The 21,118-nt window shown below is 41.5% G+C and overlaps 2 protein-coding genes and 1 long non-coding RNA gene across 3 annotated transcripts; 1 reads left to right on the top strand and 2 right to left on the bottom strand.

Annotated features, from left to right (window-relative positions):
• Positions 1-1,825: 1,825 nt before the first annotated feature.
• On the top strand, positions 1,826-20,795 carry LOC141793207 (uncharacterized). The gene is made up of 3 exons (XR_012598396.1): positions 1,826-1,953; positions 2,036-2,121; positions 20,553-20,795. It is a non-coding gene; the product is annotated as an uncharacterized LOC141793207 (long non-coding RNA).
• Positions 1,902-3,025, bottom strand: LOC141793203 (uncharacterized). The gene is made up of 2 exons (XM_074673698.1): positions 2,791-3,025; positions 1,902-2,580 (listed from the first exon to the last, which is right to left on the bottom strand). Exons 1-2 carry the CDS (start codon positions 2,957-2,959, stop codon positions 1,910-1,912), a joined length of 840 nt encoding a protein of 279 aa, XP_074529799.1. The 5' UTR covers positions 2,960-3,025; the 3' UTR covers positions 1,902-1,909.
• On the bottom strand, positions 7,479-20,928 carry sh3bgrl (SH3 domain binding glutamate-rich protein like). Its single transcript, XM_074673700.1, has 4 exons — positions 20,789-20,928; positions 13,268-13,453; positions 8,906-8,986; positions 7,479-8,518 (listed from the first exon to the last, which is right to left on the bottom strand). Exons 1-4 carry the CDS (start codon positions 20,831-20,833, stop codon positions 8,483-8,485), a joined length of 348 nt encoding a protein of 115 aa, XP_074529801.1. The 5' UTR covers positions 20,834-20,928; the 3' UTR covers positions 7,479-8,482.
• Between the last annotated feature and the right edge of the window lie 190 nt (positions 20,929-21,118).

The following is a 21,118-nucleotide window of genomic DNA, read 5'->3' as shown; positions in this document are numbered from 1 at the left end:
TAAAACCTGACATGGATCACACACACATGTAAAGTACAGATGACAAGGTGCTGAAGAAAGGTCAACAACAAACTTTCAAACTCTCAAATATAAAAGTTGTTCAGTCTCTAAAACCAACTGATGTAAGAGTGCTTCCTGTTTCCAGCTCAGGTAAAGGTCTGAACACTTACAGTGGTCACCAAGGGCAGTTTGTCTGGATCTCTGAAGACCTCTCATTTTTGAAGGTTCTGAGTTTGACCCTTTCTGTGCAGGCCATTTTCAGACTGACGTGTCCTAAAAGAGCCACAGCTTCTCTTGGTGAATTGATTTATTGTCTCTCTTTTCTGTTTTTTCTTTTCTTTAGGCGCGCTTTGACTTAAAACTGCTCAAGAACATGTTTTTTTGGACTTATAGCTCCAATTAAAGGTTGAATCCATTATAACAGACAAAGTTAGATTAAAAAAAAAGTATTTATATTTTTTTAGTCTAATCAGAGGAAACAGGTTAATGTACCTGACCACACAAATACTGATGTATGCATGAAGGTATATGCAGGTAAGTTTAAAAAAAAAAACAGAAAACAAATTTGATCATTATCTTTACTCTATGGACACAAACATTGAGGATTCAGCCTTTACAGGATACAAACCAACATTTATTACATAAATACAACACACGCCTTTAAACTACTTATTTATAAACTCAAGATGTATATCAGGCTTAATGTTCGCTCTGAAGGAGCCAGTATGGTGGAGCATCAATACAGTCCACAGTGACTAGGAACGTATCAGCAGTTTCATTCATTTATAATCCAAGGCCTCACACAGATCATCTGATTTTTCATGTTTTCTATGAGTTTATGACTGAAAGACTTTTAAAAAAGACTTTTGGTTCAGGAAGACTCCTGAAGGAGACAATAACACAGTTTTTCTAACAAATACAAACTCTGTGGAGTTGTGGTGTTGCATTATACGGCCCTGACTCGGACTCAAGCAGTACCTGCGTGCATAAGATGGAGAGGAAAACTCTGACGTCCTTATCACAAGGATGGTTTAAAAGTTTTAGGCAGTTTCTAAATGTTTTTTTTTTGTACAAGGAGCTTATTATTCATTCAGTTACCTGCAAGACCTGGCTCATGTGTTCACCTGGATGTGTGTCCATATACTGTGTTGTTCAGCTGAAGTTCCTGTCAGGAAGTCTAAAACAACACCTTAGGTAAAGGAGACTTGGATCATCAGTTTTTTGGCTTCAGGCTGAGACTTGAAGACTGGGGACTTTGGTGTCTGGTTTAAAAGACCACCTTTCAGAAAATTTGAAAAACTGACTTTTGAAAAATATGACTTTGGTTAACAATATTGAAATTCTTGAAGAAATAGCCTTCCTACTTTAGTAAAAAAAAACCAAACAGATGTGTGATATCTTATAGATTTTAGGATATAAAGTAATAAATGGGTAGAAATGGTTATGATGGAGAAAGCAGACTGTAATGGTCCTCAGAACTGTTTTCTTAATCTAAATTTGACCAGATGAGATAATTTACACGCTCACATCTTTCAGTTACAGCTTCACTGCTTTCTTGAGGCTCACACAGGGTCACAAGCTGCTTCAATGTTGTACAAATCTTAAACAATCCTTCTTATGTAAAAAGAACTGATGCTGATCCATGGCAGGTAGGCACAGGTTGATGTAGTACAACGGTCTAACAGCAGATGGCACATGTGAGCAGGTGACCACGAGGCATTATTTCCTCAAACCAGCAAACAAAGGCATAAAGAAAACAAAAATAAAAGCATGCTTTCATGAACTGAAACACTTAGATTCATGTGTTTCAGGAGCGTGTGAGTGAGCATGGGATGAAAGAGGAAGAAGCAGAGAAAAACGAATGAAGCATCACATCCACAGCTCCTGCAGGGAGTGTGATTCATTACATTCACTGAAGAGGAGTGTTGTCAGCCTCTGAAATCCTCAGCACAGGTGAGCTGAAGTGTGATGAGCAGGGAGCTAAGTTCTGGGTGCTCAGGTAACTGATCTTCTTGCTGCTTTCTTCTCCTTCCAGATTAACCTCCAGCGAGTCGGGCCCTCCTAGCTGGCTGCTGGGCTGTGGCGGGGGCACCAGGCCGTGCAGGAGGCTGTTCCCCAGATGTGAGTTGCATCGAGCCAAGTTATCAGCCAGGTGCTGCATGTACACCTCCTCCAGCTGTTTGTCCAGCAGCCCATTCAGCACCGAGTTAGACATGGGCTCCAGCAGATCCATGCTGGGGTTCACACTGGCCCCCATGACCAGATAACCCTGGTCTGGGATTGATGTCGCAGGCTCACCTTGAGACTCTTGATTGGCTGCCCGCTCAGGCCGATCAGAGACTTCAGGGGCCATGTTATAGGTGATGATGGCTCTTGGTTGGTTGTATGAAATGCGGCCTGAGTCAGCCACCTGCAGGTCTGGATACTGGTCCAGGAGGCTACAGTCCTCTAGGAAGAGCCCAATGTCAGGATCTAGTGCAGGAACAGGTGAACAGCCAGGGATCAAGAGGCCTGCAGGACCCTGAGGGGTCACTTTCAACCCCTGGAACTGGTCAATATCGAGCTCCTTCTGATTTGAATCTGATTACAGGAGAGAAAAAGTAATACTTATAATTACTTTTTAGTTTATGTGTTTGAAAGTGACAAAAGACGAATGTTTGACGAAATGGGGAAGTAAGAACATGATGCATGTTAACGTATAGGTTATGTAACATGTTGCAGTCAGCTTAAGTTATCAAACTATCAGAGTTTAGTTCAGACTGGATTATGTAATGTTAACCTGCTTCTTACCTGCTTCAGCTGCATCAGTCTGTGAGTCTGTGGAGCCTGAATCAGAGAAAGAGCAGCTCAGACGATCCGTGCAGTGCGTGTGTGTCTGTGAGCTCCTCAGTTTGGAGGCTGTAGCAAACTTTCTCTCCTCTCTGTAACGCAGAACTCTGAGAAAACCTTCAGCTAACATGACTCAGACGGACTTATCTCTGCATCTCTGCCTCTTTCACTCCACTTTGTGTCCTCTGATTCTCAGTCTGTGGCGCAAATGGCTTCAGAGTTTGTGTGTATGGAAAAGTCAAGTTAAACAAGGCTGTTTCACTTCTGCATCTGAGAGGTGGCCCCTCCGCTCCACAAACACACTTCCTTTATTGATGCGCTGTATGCTGAAAATTACACTCAGAGAAAAGAGAAGAGCGAATGAATCACAAGCTGAGACACTCCATGTAATACCCCAAGGAGAGGAGTTTTCCAGGTCCTCTCCATGGTTAAATTTCTGCTAAAACAAGCTCAGTCTGATAAAAGCAGATGTTGAAAGTGAAACAGCTTGAATTAAAGGTGAATAAAGAACTGAATGTAGCTTTGGTGAGTTTATTGGCTCCCTACCTTTGAAGGGTCAATAGGTGATGAGGCTGTGGCAAGAAACAACAAAATAAATGTGCTTTTTTTCACGAATTAAATCTTATCTCAGGCACTGAAAATGTGAAATGAAACCATGTGAGGAGGAAACCACAGAGTTACAGGGTAAGGAGCCTGTATCACACTCTGCTGGTTGAAGAGGGTCATATTTGATCTTCAGTTAGTCAGATCAGTCATGGGTGGCTCAGCGAAAGCACTGGTCAAAGCTTTTTGAAAGTGGGCGACTGTTCGGCAGCCAGGCAAAGCAGCTTCTGACATGAATAAGGGACGGTCTGTTTGAAAAGGTGAATGTGGCATAAAGTTACACCACACTGCTTTGACTGGTTAGATAAGTGGACACATTGGACCACTTCATAATAAAAGAAGAGTGTTTGATATTACTACATCAATCTGTACAAACGAAACGGGACACATTTGAATAGGAGCTTCTCTTTAATGATAATAATAATAACAATAATAATAATAGTAATAATAATACATTTTTATTTCAAGGCGCCTTTCAAGACACCCAAGGGCGCCGTGCAGGTGTCTTAGCTTTAGCCATCAGGAGGGCATGACTGTGTGAATGCCTGACAGAAAATGAACATTTTGCGCAGATTTTGGCTTTAGTGGCCTGTGGTCTTAAACTTTTGATCAGGTGATAAACAACCCATTTCAATTTTTTTTTTTAAAAAAAAGACAAGTTTCAAATGTTTTTTGTCACACTTTACCTTCTTGTTTTTGCATATTGTGGATCAACTTAAAACCTCAACAAGAAAATGGATAAAAGTTTAAAAAGAATTTAAAAAATAAGATGGATGGGGGGCAGTCAGGTTGAGTAGGCCAGGTGGAATAGATGGGTTTTGAAGCTGGATTTGAAAACAGTCAATGAGTCAATAGGTAGGAGGTGGATGGGGAGCAGAGCGACTGAAGGCTCTGGATCCCATGGTGGACAAGAGGACTGGGGGAAAAAAATCAGTTTCATATCTATCAGTGACAGTGCTCCATAAAAACTGTGCATTAAGACTTGTTTCACCATCATGGTTGATGGTGAAACAAGTCAAAACTGGAGATATCGGAGCTCTGAGAGAAGTGCTAACATGACAACATTTCAGAGTCAGTTCGTTTAGGATACAAATCTGAGTGGCAAATCAATTATCAACAGAGAAATATTTTAGGTGATTGTGTTTGTGCCTTTTTTGGTTAATGTGACAAGAATCTGATGCTGTGTAAACATCTTCTGATAGTGTCGTCCTATCTAGATTGGGCTATAAGAGCTTCAGAACCTCATGTTGTGAAACAGGGTCTCTCTTTTGTTCATTATTGCTCATTTAGAAAACCTCACTTTATTTCTTTCCTCTGAGTCGCTGCAGAGAGGTCCTTAATATAACATAACATAAATAGACACTCCCATATGAGCACCCATCTGTCAACCAGTACAGTATCAAATATCCCTTTTCCAATGAAGCGGCCCAGCAGCTAGCGCTAGCTCAGAGTCCAGAACTACAAGAACTAGCTTCCATTTATCACAGAAAGGCCTGTCCATATGTCCCTGAGTACGTCTCTTTGTGCATATAAGTTAAATCATCCCTACATTTGACCCCTTAACATGTACCTCTTTATCACCTTATTGTTAAGTATATATTTTATTTTTATTTTAGCTTACCGTTTAATGTTGTCTGTGCACATTTTAAACTTGGATATAGAGTGTTTGCACTGACATCAGTTACCCAGATGTGCGGCCGCATTGGAGGTTCACAAACAGAAATTTTGAACGAACGGAGATAGAGTGTGGTGAAATATGATTTTAAGATGTCTTATCCACCGATAAGTGTGGAAAACTGTACGGAGCCCAGTAGAACTCTTTCTGAAGGACTCAGCCAGCAAGAAGACGAAAGATATTTTGAAAAATTACTCCTAATAAGCGGGGAACGAGGAGTTAGCATCTTTATCATTATCTACCCAAAGGTGTGAAAACATAGATGTTACTACTAATACTTCATGGAAAAAGAGGTCCATGGTTCTTTTGGGGGAGGCTCACTTTAAAAAAAGAACCTGAAAGACGCTGAGTTTTACTTTTGTACTATTTCTTGCAGTGAATGACCTCTTTATCAAAGTTATACTCCATCATAATTTATTTACTTTTACTTAAGTGTGATTTTAAGTTGCTATGGACGGAGAATATGACCTACCTGATTGGAAATGCTGTGAACAGACTGTTGAGATTAATGACAGATTATTGCCTTGAAAATCCTGATGGAGTTTAGCTAGCCACAATGTTCTCTGTTCTTCAGAAAACTATTTAAGCTCCTCACCCTATGTGTGATCATTTTTGGTAGTGAAAAGCATATGAAGTGTTTTTTCTACCATTTTGTGGGACAACAATCCTGTATACCTGCGAGCTCAGTGCCATTCTGCTGTGAGAGTACCTCCAACATGGTTGAGCTCGAGTCGATTACGTCACATGAAAACACTCTATTGGTTCTTAGTTAAAGGGGCTGTGAGGAGTTTCTAAGTGATCCTAAAAAAGTCTCACTTCTACATATGTATCTGATGTTAATCCACAATTTAAAACAAGATGATCAGCACCAATACAGGTTCTTCCTAAATGCTATTTCCTGGCTTAAGGATCTGGTCAAGCAGGACCAGGTTGATCTATGGCATGTTGAAGCCTCTATCCCCGCTTTTCCACCAGTGCTTATTTGGTACTGGTGCTAGTGTCTAGTTGGTGTCTATAACAACACCACATCTGCTGACCAAGTTAAGCAGTGAGAAGAAAAATCTGTGTTTTTCTCTGCTGAAAACGATTCCCGTGATTTATTTTGTAGTAATGGTGGAAACAGGAGCCTAAATGTCAGACAGAAAAAGGACAGAAGAGCAGAAGAAAGCGAAATAGGAGACTGAAGACTGCGAGCTAAAGGCTAAACCCCAAGCTAAAGGCTAAACCACAAGCTAAAGACTACACTACAAGCTAAAGACTACACCACAAGCTAAAGGCTACACCATGAGCTAAGCTGCTTGTGCTAATGTTCCAACCCACATGCAGCAGTTACTCTGCAGTGGTCTGTTCAAACTTGAGAGTCTACAGTACAAACCGACAAAGTTTGCTTGTTGTCACGTTACCCTATGGATATGTTGTAGTACATGGTTGCCAGTAGCGCTACATATAGACGGCTGCTAAACTACAGTACAAATTGACAAAGTTTGCTTGTTGTCATATTTCAAACAGCGTTACATAACTGTTGATTAATACCTTACCTCGTAGCGTTGTTTCCGATAAAAAGTTGCCTTGAACAAAGAAAAGCACTGTTCAGTAGATGATTTGATCTCCATCCATTCATTCTCAGAACAAACAAACTCCTTGTTTAGAGTCATCTGCACACAACTCCAAACGCCAAAGGTGTCACTGCAGTCTATATCAAACAGATTCCCCAGTAAAATCTCCCCAGTAAACTTATTATATTATTCCAATTCATAAAATTTTTGAAATGTTTGAACTGAACACTTTGCTACTGTCACACTGTAATGTTCCCCATTGTGGGAGGAATAAAGGATTATCTTATCTAATCTTAAAAATAGTAAAATATACCTTTATTTGAGGTCTAATCTGTCACATTCAAAGATTAAAAAAAAAATCAAAATGGTGCCAGGAAGTTTCACTTTAACTATCAAAAAAAGGGTCATAATGTCAAAACTGACATTATTGAGGGAATTTTAAAAGAATAGTATCCATAAAACCTCACTGAGCCTGAATACAAGAGGAACTCCAATTCTTCAATATAATTTGGTGGAAGCATCTAGTCAGAAATACTCATAAAATCCCAAACACATGAATTTAAATTAAAAAAGTAAATTTTCTTGAGCTTTTTCTCATCATTGATGCAAACACTGTAAGTGGTGGGAAAATATCCCAGGGAGAGGATAATACTGCTTAATAAGAAAATAAGCATGTGTTGTCTTCAAAACTAAGCTAACGCTCTCTCTTAATGTGCTTCTCAGTCCAACCCAACAAAATCATCCAACCAGAGTCCTTGAATTATCAAAAAAAATCAGCATTAAGCAGTGTTCAATAAAAGCCCATTCAGACTTAATAAACTTAAAATCATTTATTATGCTGTAAAAAAACACAGTTATTTATGAGAAGGCAGATTTCATTCTGGTTCTGTTTGAATGTGTCACTGAAACATTAAATTTCATGACTAACACCACAGTGTAAGAGGAGTGAAGATTACAGTTTGCTTGTAGTCTCATTTTTGATTTATTTCAGGGAAGATATGAACTTGCGTAAAAGAGGAATTACCAACACAGTCTGAAAGAGGATGCTTTGAGCTCAACAAAACAGCTTTCCTTAACTTCAAGAAACAAATGCAGCAGACAACAAAACTCACTTCACATCCTTTCACGTGTTTACAGATTGGTAAATTTGGCTTGTTTTATATGTTCACAACATATTTCATTTTGTATAAAAAGATTGCCATTAAAACAGCATTAAGACAATATAAAGTAAATAACATTGAGAATGGAATTGTGAAAGTGAACTTTCAAAGAAGGTGCTGAAGTTTGTGTAATGACATGACGGGCAGGAGCACAACATGTGACTTTATGTTTCAGGACTTGAGATTAAGACTTGTTCTGATTCAATCAGTTTGGCTTGCATGGTGGTGGTGATAATAATTATCAAAATAATAGCAGTGATGTCATTGGATCAAATTTGATCAAAGATGGCGCTCTGTTGACCATGTGTGCACATTTTGTGGTGTCTGAAGGAGATGGCTGCACGTTTAAGCTAACGTTTGATTGACATGTCGTTAGAACAATAGTAATGGCAGGCTGAGGTTAATAGGAGGAAGCAGAACAGTCTGTAGTTACCCATAATGCTCTGCTGTGGTACCCCCATTCACAACAGCTGGCAAGGCACAGCTGAGCAAAGAATACAAAATAAAAAAACATACTTATAAAAGTAAATCAAAACCGTCCACGTATTTATAAGAGTGAAATGCTGCTTCTTTTTTCTTCCCGGATCACGTCCAGGTATGCCTGGGTCCAAGTCTGGGTCTGGGTAAAGGTATAAGCCTGAGGTCTCTGTGTGAAACTGCTACTGCTGTGCTTTCTTTTCGAGAGCCAAGGCTTCCTGGAGACAAAGGGAGAGGAGAGGAAAGGGAGAAGATTGTGTTATATTAAAATGGAGGATATTGGTTTATGTGTCCCCTGCCACAGCACACAGGAAAGCCCCACTGTTGCTATGGTAACTGGCACACCTCCCTGTAGTTCCTGTCACAACAGAGGGGAGGTGCCAGTGAGCCTGAGTAACAGGAGCAGCAGAAGAGGCCAGTCTGGGTGTTTGATTATCATGAACAGATGTGTTATGTAATACGTGTTCTTTGTATGAAAATCACACTGTGAGGGTAAATATATATTTAAGCACATAAGCTGCTTTTACAGGAAACATGGTTTGGCTGAGGGACTGCAGTTCAAAGCAAGGACAGACATCAGTGTGTATTTGTGTTCATAAGATTACCTTTGAGCCCGGGGGAGCAGTCAGACCCAGAAATGCGTACACGGCGTTGTCCTCTCTAGCATCGAAAAAGGCGTCATAGTTCTGAAACATCAGAGAAAAAGAAGTTTAGATGAAAATCAATCAGACAGATCAGCTGCTCTGACCTCAGGAATGATCATGTAAGTCAGGTTTGGACCAGCGCCTGAGGGTGAAAATCTGAGCAGCTACATCAGGAACTCTTTGTGAGACAGACTCTGTCACGGTTTGTTATTTGTCCAGGGACAGGCCTCAGTAGTCACTCTGACAGGAGGGTACTGTCTTTGAGAGTGTAGCCAAAAGTAAACAAGCTAACACACTCACCCATTTACTATTTATTCATCCACAGTATCTCCCTCCCCCTCTCTATTCTTGACCCCCGGCTCCTTTTCGTTCCTTTGTTTTCACTCATCTCCCACACGCATACCGAGAGACACACACACAGCTGAAAGTATCCTGGGAAATGCAGTTCTCTTTGTCTGTGACATTCAATACAGCCCATCCCAAATGTGCAATCTCACTTACAGGCATCCACCGAGTGCACAGCAGGACGCCTTGGTGCACCAAGACCACAGACCCAAGTCTCCCTGATAGGAAGACGTGTGTGTGTGTGTCCAGGGCTGCAGCCAGGACATGATACTATAACCTGTGCCCTCTGTGTGTGCCCTGTGATTTAATTATTCTCCTCCTCTCCTAAGTTACTCAAATCTTTAGTTTCCTGTGGATCTACCACCTGCTGCAGGATGATTCTGCTTCAGCCACAGCTTTGAGCTTTTCTTTTTGTCAAGTTTCCTGAAATATACTATTTTTCTTAAATTTGAAAAAAATGTTGAACACTGTAGATTGTATGTCCTCACACAATGTCCAATGAAGTCACCAAGCTGAGGGCTAATCTGGAACTATAACTTTCAGTATTTGCTCTTTAGCTAGCACCAGTCCCCATTTTGTAAAATCCAGCAGACACAGTTGGGTGGGTGTCCACATGTAAAACATTAATCCATCACTCACTTGCTTTTTAGCAAGTGAGTGATGGATTAATATCTGGAAAATCTGGCTCTTCAGCTGCCAAATGCTCAGCTGTGCTAACAGGCTACTTGCAAATTCTGTCTGTCTACACTCCAGAGCAGGACAGGTGCTTACAGTCCGTGACTAACACAATGAGAGAGTCTTGAACCAGTGTTTTACTGCTGCAAACTGATAAAACCAAAGCAATAAGCTGAAATGCACAAAGGTTAATACACAATGTCAATCTGAGGTGGAATATTAGCATCATTTACACCTTGTTCAGGCGATGCACAGAGGTCTGACCCTATCTTTAGCCTGGTTTACACTTCTGTGTTGACTCTACACTAGGGCTGAACGATTTTAAGAAAAGATTAAATTGCGATTTTTCTGGCAGATATTGTGATTTCAATTCGATTCACGATTTTCTTCAAATCAAGCTTTGGGATATTCACATGTAGGGCTGAACGATTTTAGGAAAAGATCTAATTTTTCTGGCAGATATTGCAATTCACAATTTTTTAATCATCAATAGTAATGATAAATAATCTGTTTTAATCAGCTTCTGCTCCTAAACAGAGGCTTTGTGTTGTTGACCTGCTTACCAGCACTTTTAACATATAGATTGTCTACAAATTTGTAAAACAGAATGTGTATAATACTTGACACAACAGATCCTGAGTCAGTCAGGAGTGCTGCAAAAAATTGCTGCTTTGGCGATCTCAAAATTGCATTGTCTAAAATTGCGATTTCGATCTGAAAACGATAAATTGTTCAGCCCTACTCTACACCCTAGTAGTGGTCACTATCATAAGCAGCACATACTTGTACAGCAGTGGCGGCTGCTGGTCAGTCAAGGAGGGGGGGCTCATTTTTTTACGGCCTACATCATAAATTTGTTTATTTATTTTAACATAAATTCTACCCTCTGTGTCAGCTTGTTAGCCACTGGAGCTGCTTTGTGAGACTTTAAGAAAAGTAAACTCTCTGGGGATCTATAAATCCTCCTGATCAGGCCAGAACAAGTAAATGTAGAACTCAGAAGATGCTCCGGTGTAGGGTTATACTTCAAGATCGCTGACTGACTCATTTCACTGTCAATCAAAAAGGGATTCGGCCTTAGACAGATCATCCAATCATCATGCAGAAGCCGAGCGTCCAGGCCAGCCCACTGCCTCATAGACCCCCAGAGACGCTCAGCGTCCAAGGGCGGGACAAAGCCCAGCGTTTATCCAATGACCGTCCAGTTTCCACAGTGGAACAACCCACTCTACGCTTCCCCGCTGAAGTCAGAAGACGCTCAGCATCCGACTGTGTTAAAGCGCTGAGACACTGCGGGGATGAATGAGAAGGAGGTTGAGCCAGTTACCTGTGATAGGAGCTGATTCTGAACAAAAGATGAAGGAATTCTAGCTCATATTTTGTCAATGAAATGTACACACAGCAGTACACATCACCACTTTTTTTGGGACATTTTAGGGGAAGCTGAGCTTCCCTTGCAGTCTTAGAGCAATCCTTAAACCCTTGTAGGTAGGTGACATGGTTTCCATGTAAGTCAGATTGCCTGTTTTCATTCCTGTGTTTTTTTCTGCCTGCCTTTAAAGAGGGAGCCTTGAGCGTATGTATAGTACGTAATGTACAGTTAATTTATGTGTTTATTTATGCATTAATAACGTTATATGCAGGAGAAAGCGTGCTGCCCAGCAGAACAATTAATGCAAGTTTGGTAGAAAGATCCAGTACTATTACTTTAGATCAGTAATTAAAATATGGGGCAGCCCAATACTCCCTCTTTAAAAGCATTATCAGTGGTGTCTTTTTCTTTTCTTTCTTTCTTTCTTTTTTTTTTTTTTTTGGGGGGGGGGGGGGGGGGGGGGGGGTAAGGACTTGGTTTCGCTATGAGCACTTGCACCCACTGTCATAAAGACATGACCTTGTTTATCAGCAGATCTTCTTCCTAACACTACTATTCTTTGTTCATAAAAAAAAACTTTTTCCCAGGATGCAAAGCAATTAAGTCATGGGTTTATTTGAAATTTGAAGTGTTTAGATTCCAAAAGGTGAAAATACTTTCTGTTTAGTGTTACAGCCCAGTGCTCTGAGACGTGCCCATCACATATAACGTAAGTGGACCCTGGCTATGTCATGCCAGTGCTCCTCTACCAGCTCCAACCTCACCAATCAGAGCTAACGTAACCTCACTCTTCATTTTACTGATAGACTCTCAAGTTTGAACAGACCACTGCAGAATAACTGCTGACTGTGGGTTGGAATCAACATTATCACAGTTTAACCTGTGTTTAAGCCTGTGCTCTAACACTCTCCTGTTTAGCTTTCTTCTGCTCCCTTTTTCTATGTTTTTTGTCACTCCAGCTTGAGTGTCCAACATTCGTACAAAATAAATCCAAGAAGTACTTTTAGTTAGAGAAAAATGAATTACTTTTCACCACTAAACTTTGCCAAGAAGAAAACGGTGTGGGTTTTCTGATAAGTGAATGCCTCATGGAATTAAGTTAAAAGCTTTTTTTTTCTCTTTTCATTGATCGATGTTGTATAAAGCCCATCGTTGAATGTTATGGGTGACTAAAAGCATTGTTTGATCCAAATATTAAGGTAAAGTTGGTGATGGGAGGGTAACAACTGTATGAATGAAAAGTGGACAAAAAAGTCATCCTCTATGGCACCATGATGATCGTCATTGAGGCCATGTCCACACGTAGCCTGGTCGTTGGGAAACTGCATATATTTCTATACATTTACGCCTGTCAGCCACAGGAAACTGCAGCTTTACGTCACTTGAAACAATGTTTTTGGAAAACTCAAGCCAAAGGGAAGACTTTGGAAAACTCCTGTTTCATGGTTTCGTGCAGACGCTGGCAAATGGAGTTTTCAGTTCTCAAACGTCACGGCTGAATGACAAGGGGCTCATTCTGATTGGCTGGCATGGGTTTTATGTTGAAAAAATACTTCCCATTATGGGTTTGGAATGCGTCGAGCTGCACTCACTGGCGGCTTTTCCCGCTACGTGTGGACAAAAGTATTTTCAAGAACGTATGAGGAGGGATATTCATTTTTGAAAATACCCGGCTACATGTGGAAAAGACCTAAGAGGCTCAGTGAGTGAGTACAAGGGTGTAGTGACGGCAACGTTGCAGAATTTCAACGTGTTGGTAAGCAGATAATTTCAGCTCTCACTTTTGGAATCTGAAACTTGTGCAAGCCTTCACATAATGCACAGTAAACATATAAATGCCTGTTGGTGGAGTCTGAAATTATGTATGAGTGTTGTTTCATGAACAATAATGCACCAATGATTAAGAGGATCAAAGTTTATGTTTTACTTACTCCACAATACTGGCTTTCATTAAATATCTGTGGAGGGAGCGGGTTCCCCGTAGCCGGTCTGGACTCTTCCGGAACGTTCTCTCTCATCCACTTCCTGTTGGCCTCGTTGGCAGCGATGTCACACTCCTCGAATTCGATCTTATTTGCAGCAAAAAAGCCTATGACATCCTGCTGCTGCTTCTTGATCTGCATGGAGAGGGGAGGGGGGGCGACAGAGGGGAAGTTGTCAGTTAGACGTGTGTTAACTTCAGCCCCACGAGGAAGCATAAGGGCCTCAGTTCAGCATACTGTCGTCAGTCTGCTGCAGAAATAAGGACGCTTCTTTTCTGCTGTGAGAAATTACACTTCAGAGATCGCTGGCTGCTCTGTTACCAAGTTACCACTCGTTTGGCGTCAAATGAATGAAGTGATACGGGATTACTGAAGAGGGTGAACTCCAGCAGGGCCGAGCAGGGACAGATTATGCTTTATCTGCGGGAAAACACTAGATAGTGAGCGAGATGGCAATCTCCCAAAAGTGGGTTATCGTCATCTGACTTAATTTTAACAGGAAATTTATCCCTGCTGTTCAAAGCAGGGGCTATTCTGAAGCATCTGTGACGTTTTCTGCATTTTTTATTTGTATAAATTTTCTTTTTTGTAGAAGAAAGTGAGCAAATTTCCCTCAGAGATTCACTTTGTAGTTAAAACACAACAAGCTTTCTTCCTCACTTTGGTAGACTTTAATGAGAGATTGATCTCAAGAGGCCTTACACTAGAACTACCCTCTATTAGCACATCCGGATATTTATCACTCGTGTCACTTTTGACAACTCTAGAATAGTCCTTCCTGCTCTGAGAAAAACTAAACGTTCCTCTATGAGACTGAAGAAGATGAATCTACAACATAACAGGAAACAGGAGTGTGTTCAGGCTGAACTCTGTATCGTTCCTGTTGTCTTCCATAAACCCACAAACAGGATGACAAAGAGGCGACAGAGGGGAGAGAACGGTGTAGATGTGAGGCTTCTTCTTCTTCTGTCTGTGTATGTGTATGAGTGTGTGTGATTTAAGGCATGAAATGGTGCTCCAATGAGCTCTCAGTGGGTGTGTTTAGGATGGAGGATGGCCGTACAAGGCCAGGCGGAAACAAGAGCTCCTCTGGGACACGAGAGGAGGTAACTGGTCAAACACGAGCCAAATAAGGCCTGCTGCAAGGAGACGCACACATCCAGCCTCAGCTGCACACACACACACAAACACACACCTAAAATCACACTAAGTGTTCTACATGGTTAAGTTACCACGAGGCTTTAAGGTTGGTCATTTAAGGTTGATCCTCCTCAGGTCAGACGCCTCGGTGTGGTGGCTCCGCCTAGCTTCAAAGCGAGCAGATACACAGGTGGATTATTTAACAGCCAAATTCTGAAACAACACTAAGGCATGATGGAAATGAGGGCAGACAATGCTGGCAGCTTAGCCCGGCTGCCATTTGAATCATTTAATGGCAGTTGCACTCCTGAGGCCAAAGTCCTGAAACCAGCTCTTTCCCCCACCTGCTCTGGAAACCAGTGAGGAGCAGAGCAGCAGTGTGGAACGCCATGAGCTCAAAGTCACTTTGACTCACTCTGTCCCTCTACAGAGACGCTCCTCTGTGTGGTGGAAGAATCTGCCTGCTCTCCTTTTCTCTTTTTTCACTTTCAGTTCACTTTTTAAGGGAGCACTGGCATCAAAAATACCAATAAAAAATAACTTTTACTTTGATTACTGAAGTGATAAGTGTATCCTTTTCGAGGGGGGTGTTATTCAGGCCATTTCCCACAGCACGCCCACATTTTGGTATTGCCAAGCAAAATTAATTTGTAGGCCAAGCTGGGCAGCTGCCATCTGCCCCCTTGCTCTAATTGCTCAGTGAGGATTCCCTGTTCAGCTCCTTTCAGTCTTTCTGGTTGCTCCTCGGCGTCTTGAGCTCCTGGTGTTTTTCACATGAAAACATGTGCCTTGCTTTGGGTGTGGTAATAAATAACCGCTACTCTCATCTTGCCTTGTATTATTCTTGCCTTATCTACTATATCTCCCAGGAATGCTCTGAAATCTCTCCTCAGCCCCTGTGAGAAAGACAACATAGTGAGAGCGGTGAGCCAGTGGCCGGGGAACTGACAGTCAACAAGCAGGTTTCTGTTCATCCCTGCTTTCTAACAACTTAGAAATAGCTTGTCTGGGTGTGGAAATACATTCTGACACTGAGCTAAACCAAAGGCTTAGGAAAGGAAAGCATCGCAGCTGTGATGCAGGTTTTTTTCCATGGATCAGGCGTCAACACTTAGGTCGTTTTATCCAGGCTCGCTGCATGGCTCTCTAGCAGTGACTGCAGTTTTTCAACCTCTTTAGCCCAGGCTCAGATACTAAGCACATTACAGATGTTCATCAAGTTGAGTCAAGACATCAACATTTCAGAATAATGAATTATGACTGTGAGAGGAGACACACTACTCTTGGCATTGGTGTGACACAGACTCAATAAGTAAGACCGGGTATCACAGAGGTCCAACCTATAGGACATATCTATTTAACTCAGTTCTATGATTTTCTATGTTTACAACAACTACATGCATGCATTATGTCATCAGTCACAGTGGGTTGATGCATTTTTTAACAACTCTGCTGGCAATGTGTAATATGTGCAAGTTTAATTTCTCACTGATCCACTGCTGAGGTTTATAACTAAACTAAAATTAATGTTGGGATTAGGGATCTACTCACCACATTTTTACACATTTTCCCATAAAATAACACGCCAGAATTGGACTTAAAAAGCTAGATGGTTGAGTCCCCAACTGTGGGATCTTTGTGACTTTTCCCCCAACTTGGAACAACAAAATGAGCACTATAATAGAAACATTAAAAAATACCATGCGTGATACTTACTTTGGCTCTGTAGTCAGGATGATATTTCTGGGTGAAATGTTTAAATGATAGCTCCATAACAAAAAATTCAAAAGATAGTTTTGTTCTTCTAAAGAAAACTTCTAATGATAATTTTAGGTTACTGCTTTTGTTTCTTCTTGAAAGATCAGATTTGATAACTTTTGCAAACTTTGGCACAAATTAAATTCCGAAGCCAAAAACACTGACACCAGCTTTAGCTGATCTATGTGGTTCAGCATTGATTAGCTAAAGTCTTAAACAGATAAATAAGGCATTAACATAAATATACCACCATGATAATATGAGCACTTGGCTCACAGCAGCACAGCAGAGTCCTCAGAGCGACTGGCAGGAGCGCACAGACTCCTGGGTGAGCTCACAGATTGACGTATCAAACAGACAAAACACTCAGTGGGTGTAAACACACGTACACCAAATGCAAGGTTAGAACGTTTGAGGATATTCTATCTTATGCACGTCTTTGGCAATAATCCTCTGTGCAGTGGGAGCAGTGGTTAAGGAACACAGGGTTAATGTTGAGTAACAGATCAGAATAATAAAATGCTGCTCAAGATGGTAAATCACAGCAAAGTGTTTTAAATTGATTTAAAAGTGCAGCCTCGTGATGCTAGTCGACTAATGTAGAAAACACTGCGTACTGGTGATTTAATTATCACTGAACTAGCTCTTTTTGTTATCAGGCAGGACGGTCCATAAACACACCCATGGACAAGCAGCAGCAGTCACAAGATGAACCAGTGTGGGCACAAAAAGGAAAGTCGGGAATTATCAAATCTAATCACAACCAACTTCTTTTTAATTATAAAAAAAGATGCAGAAACTGTTACAGGAAAACATGCAACGTACATTTGTTGTTGCTTGATCCTTATTTAGACTTCAAGGAGAACCTAAAAACCTGTGAACATGTGACAGGGATTTGCAACACATGCTCTCTTGTTTACATGATATGGTTGATAATGTCACAGTTATCATGTAAGAGCTGGATGAGGACACTGAGACTCAATATAGAGTCTGATCAATGCCTGAAAAAAAGGGCAGAACTTGCCTGACAACAGCAGGAATTGATTGGATCCACTGTATCAGGCGTGGATCAATACGGTGTGGACTGATCAGTGGACTCAGGGTTAGAGTTAATGCATTTTCAATTTACACTCTCAGGCAAAGGGAAAACAAATTTGAACAGACTTTAAGCAAAATTTCTCCTGAATTAAAGATTACACAAGTAAAACCCTTTAACTGAAGTAGAGGAAACAGATTAACCCCAGCCCCCTGTGTTTAGGAGGGATAAAGGTTTTGTCTTGAACAAATCTAGTTTGTTTTTTTCTTAAAATCTGTCGCTCACAGGAATTTTAGCAGCACCAGTGGCCTCCACCCAATCCTGAGCTCAGTCAGCATTACAACATTGTTACAAAAGAGCCTTACACTAATACTCTGGCTGGGTTCCCACACTGCTGCCCAAAGGTGAAACAACAGTGAACAGACCAAAAAAAAAGAGAAGGAGGGTGACTTGTGAGACACACTAACTGACTTATTATAGCAGCTTCAAACCTGGTCTGACCTCTGGACCCTGATGTCAAATTTACAGTTGAAGGAGAGCAATAAAGTCTGAAGAAGAGAGGGAAGACTTTGTTGTGCACAATCTATTTACTGTACACACTCAAACACGCACACACACAGGGTTTGCATAGTTATCTGGTTCTCGTGCATTTATTGCACAATGTAGAACTTAATAAAACAAAGTGTGTCTGCAATGTTTCAGGGAAAATGAGGCAGTAAATGTGTCTTGGTGCTGGCCAGTGCTCTGGCTCTTTCTACAGACTAAGCTACTTTCAGTTTTATATTGGCCTAATGCCCAGCAGTCTCAACGCACGGCTACAGGTGTCGTGTGTGTACTTACATGTGTGAGTTTAAAAGAAAAGACCTCATTGTTAGTCAAAGATTGTCTCATTATAACCCAGACACCAGGTAAAAGAAGTGAGTCACACCATACGATGGTATGCTCATATAAGGTTAGCATGAAGATGTGGGTAAATACATGGTATGACCTAATCTTTACAAAGCCACTGCTGGTAAGACTAGAGGTCTCTCTGGAGGATTAGCTGCGAGTCACAACACCATTTCTTCAGGTGACTCAAACACTCTGCTTCTCATTACTGGCTGGAAAAAAGATGATGTCAGCGCTCAGTCGGTTAGCACACATACTCGCCTTCACAAGGGACTTAGCCAGGGTCAGGGGTCAAGGAGTGACTAAGCTAGCAATCAGTGCTTTGCTCAGGGATCACAGCACGCAGTGACTGTGGAACAAGGGACTGAGGGACAAACAACCAAGACGGTCTGTGTCCACATGATGAAAGTTCCTGATGTTTGCAACATACAATCAGTATTATATGTCCTCAACAAAGTCTACATGAGACTGCTCTAAAAAAACATGTAGTGTGGAAGAGGAGCTTTTGGTCACACACAGGTCATCTTTTCACTGTTCATGCAAATAGGAAACATGGAGGGACAACTGTATTAATGCCAGCCATATCTGCTCATTATTATCTGCCATTTGCATGCTTTACTTTCCCTGAAACTGACCTGATATTATATGTATATGTATATGTGCTTTTTAAACAATAATTTGAGAAATTACAAGACTTATGGGTTAAATATATAAAATACTGAGGACATTTTACTTTCACGTGGATTAAATTCTGAATCAAAATGTGCACACAGGACAAACATTCAAGTTTTTATTTAAGAATTCTCATTGTTGTAGCTTGAGTTCTTAGCCTGCTACACCCCTCTGACTAATTTTCCACAGGCTGTCTCTTTATCACTGACTTGCAACTATTTCCTGAAGCAAATCTTGAAGTCCTGGGATGGAAAAAAAAAAAGAAAAACTTCAGCTTGTCCCCCTGATGTAGCTGTTGTTATTCACTTGGTGGACTAGATTAGAGTGATTAGTGTAGTACACACTGCTGGATGCTGGAATGCTTTCACATTGTTTTGTAGCCACTGATGCAATCAAACCACAAGCTGCAGGGCAGAGGGTTTCCACTATTTGTAGCCTGGTAGTTCTTACACTTCTGTTACATGTTTTCTTTAGAGACAGTCATTACATGAAGACAGATTATAACATTATGTAAATTAGATATGGGGTCCTGTAGGTCCTTCAAGCATATCATGAGGCTGCATGTTGGATATCTAAGTCAAAGAAACAGACATAAGCTGCTGTGGCAGATTGGATCAAGTTAGAGCCGACATAACGCTGCAATAACACCTTACTTCAGGAGTTTGCCTCACTGCTTTTTTCTGACACTAAAACAATATAGAACTGAGGCTATAGTGAATATGACCGTGCAGTATTTAGGACAACATGAGCCTGTCCGCTTGTTCTAGCAGACTCTACAAAAGACAGATCAATAAGAGGTAATGCATTTCCCAGGCCGGGTCTAACACAGTGATGGATTCATTGGCACTAAGCTCAGTCTGCTCTGACTCTACAGGATGCTCTCATCCTGTAAGATCACTGCAGGGCTTTAGCAAATGTCATTTGCTATGAGGGCCATAAAGTCACTTGTGCTGTCAGACTGAAGAGGGGCTCTGTGCTCGGCCGCTTCCTCTGTGAGTGGCGTGCTGCTCAATGAGGGTGAAGCATCTTTAAAGTGATCTCCCTGTGTTATCAAAGACTGTTTTCTACTATATCAAAAAGAAAGTGTGAATTTCTCCAGTGTGGAAAAGGTTCAATGACTCCTTTTGCTGTGTCATTCACAGCAAGCTGCACACCCTGGAAAGAAAGTCTTGGAGAGTCCAAGTGAGTGCTAACAGTATTTTGCATCTCTTAGCATGTATGAAGTAAATTCATTGAGGTATCTTAGAGCACAGTGTACTATCATTACAGAAGTTTACGCTTTATTCACTCATCTAATTATATTTTCCTCCTAATCCTGATCTCCAACAACTTCCAAACAGAGCCTAAGTGTTCCTGGGCTGCAGCTGCAGGTCTAATAAGGGGCCCTGGAGAATTGCATCACCATCATTCCTCTCTACTCTGAAAGAATGAAGCTGAAGGTCCAGACTGCTGCAGGACAGTAAAGGCAGCACTTAATATCATACTTTCTTTTACAAGTTAGCTCTCATCCTTGAGCTTGCACACCGTGAACAAACGTGCACTGCTATCAGGTAACAGGAAAGAGCACTTTGGGGACATTTATAGATTTTAGAAGGGTGCATTTCCGGATTTTCAGACTTGCTTTAGCAGCATAAACAAGCAACTGTCAGAGAAAACGTTGCAACTAACCACAGCTGAGGAAGAAGCGAGAAGTCTGCCCTACCCAGCCTCAAACTTCCTCTTTGTCTCATTTTCTGTCAGAGTTGAAGAAACTGTGGGAGCACAAGGGTCCCCATCTGTGTCTAAAGTCCAGGGGAGGGCTGCATGCTTACTGATGAGTCAGACCACTTCAGACTGAGGATGACAGCCGGATGGACATCAGTAAGTGAGTTCAATAAAAGTTCAGCTGCTTTGTCCTGCTTTTGCAATCTTTAAGTGCTGCACATGACCCTAGCTACATCCCATCATATCAGAACAGTAGATGTTTACTCTCTTACCGAAGTGGATCCAGAGGACGATGCTATGTACACTTTGATCACCATGTTAAATCCCTGATGCTGACACGGGTCCGGTAGGTAGCGGTGTTACGCCCTGCTCCTCGCAGACACTTTGCAGGCGGATTGCTCGGCTCCGGGACAAAAAGCAACAACAACAAACTTCCCTGCTTGATGGGCTGTGTGTCTGATGAAGGCAGCGCAGACTATCTGCGCAAATGCTCCAGCTCCTAGCACTGGATGGAGCTTTGCATTCCTCCTCCGCCTCTACGCTGCACCCCGCCCCTTCTAGTCCCTCTCTCCCCCTCTCTGTCCGTAAAGCAAGAGCAGGCA

This window comes from Halichoeres trimaculatus, unplaced genomic scaffold, assembly GCF_033239565.1.
Source record: "Halichoeres trimaculatus isolate MK-OKI-2021-1 unplaced genomic scaffold, fHalTri1.1 fHalTri1_scaffold_7, whole genome shotgun sequence".
Lineage (NCBI taxonomy): Eukaryota > Metazoa > Chordata > Actinopteri > Labriformes > Labridae > Halichoeres > Halichoeres trimaculatus.
The sequence above is the reverse complement of the archived record's forward strand: the minus strand, read 5'-3'. Positions and strand labels throughout refer to the sequence as shown.

Coding starts and splice junctions, on each gene's coding strand:
- LOC141793203 (XM_074673698.1), bottom strand. CDS start 2,959: ATGTTAGCTGAAGGTTTTCTCAGAGTTCTGCGTTACAGAGAGGAGAGA. Junction 2,581..2,790: donor GACTGATGCAGCTGAAGCAG/GTAAGAAGCAGG, acceptor TCCTGTAATCAG/ATTCAAATCAGAAGGAGCTC.
- sh3bgrl (XM_074673700.1), bottom strand. CDS start 20,833: ATGGTGATCAAAGTGTACATAGCATCGTCCTCTGGATCCACTTCG. Junction 13,454..20,788: donor CGTCCTCTGGATCCACTTCG/GTAAGAGAGTAA, acceptor CTCTCCATGCAG/ATCAAGAAGCAGCAGCAGGA. Junction 8,519..8,905: donor CTGCTCCCCCGGGCTCAAAG/GTAATCTTATGA, acceptor CTTTGTCTCCAG/GAAGCCTTGGCTCTCGAAAA.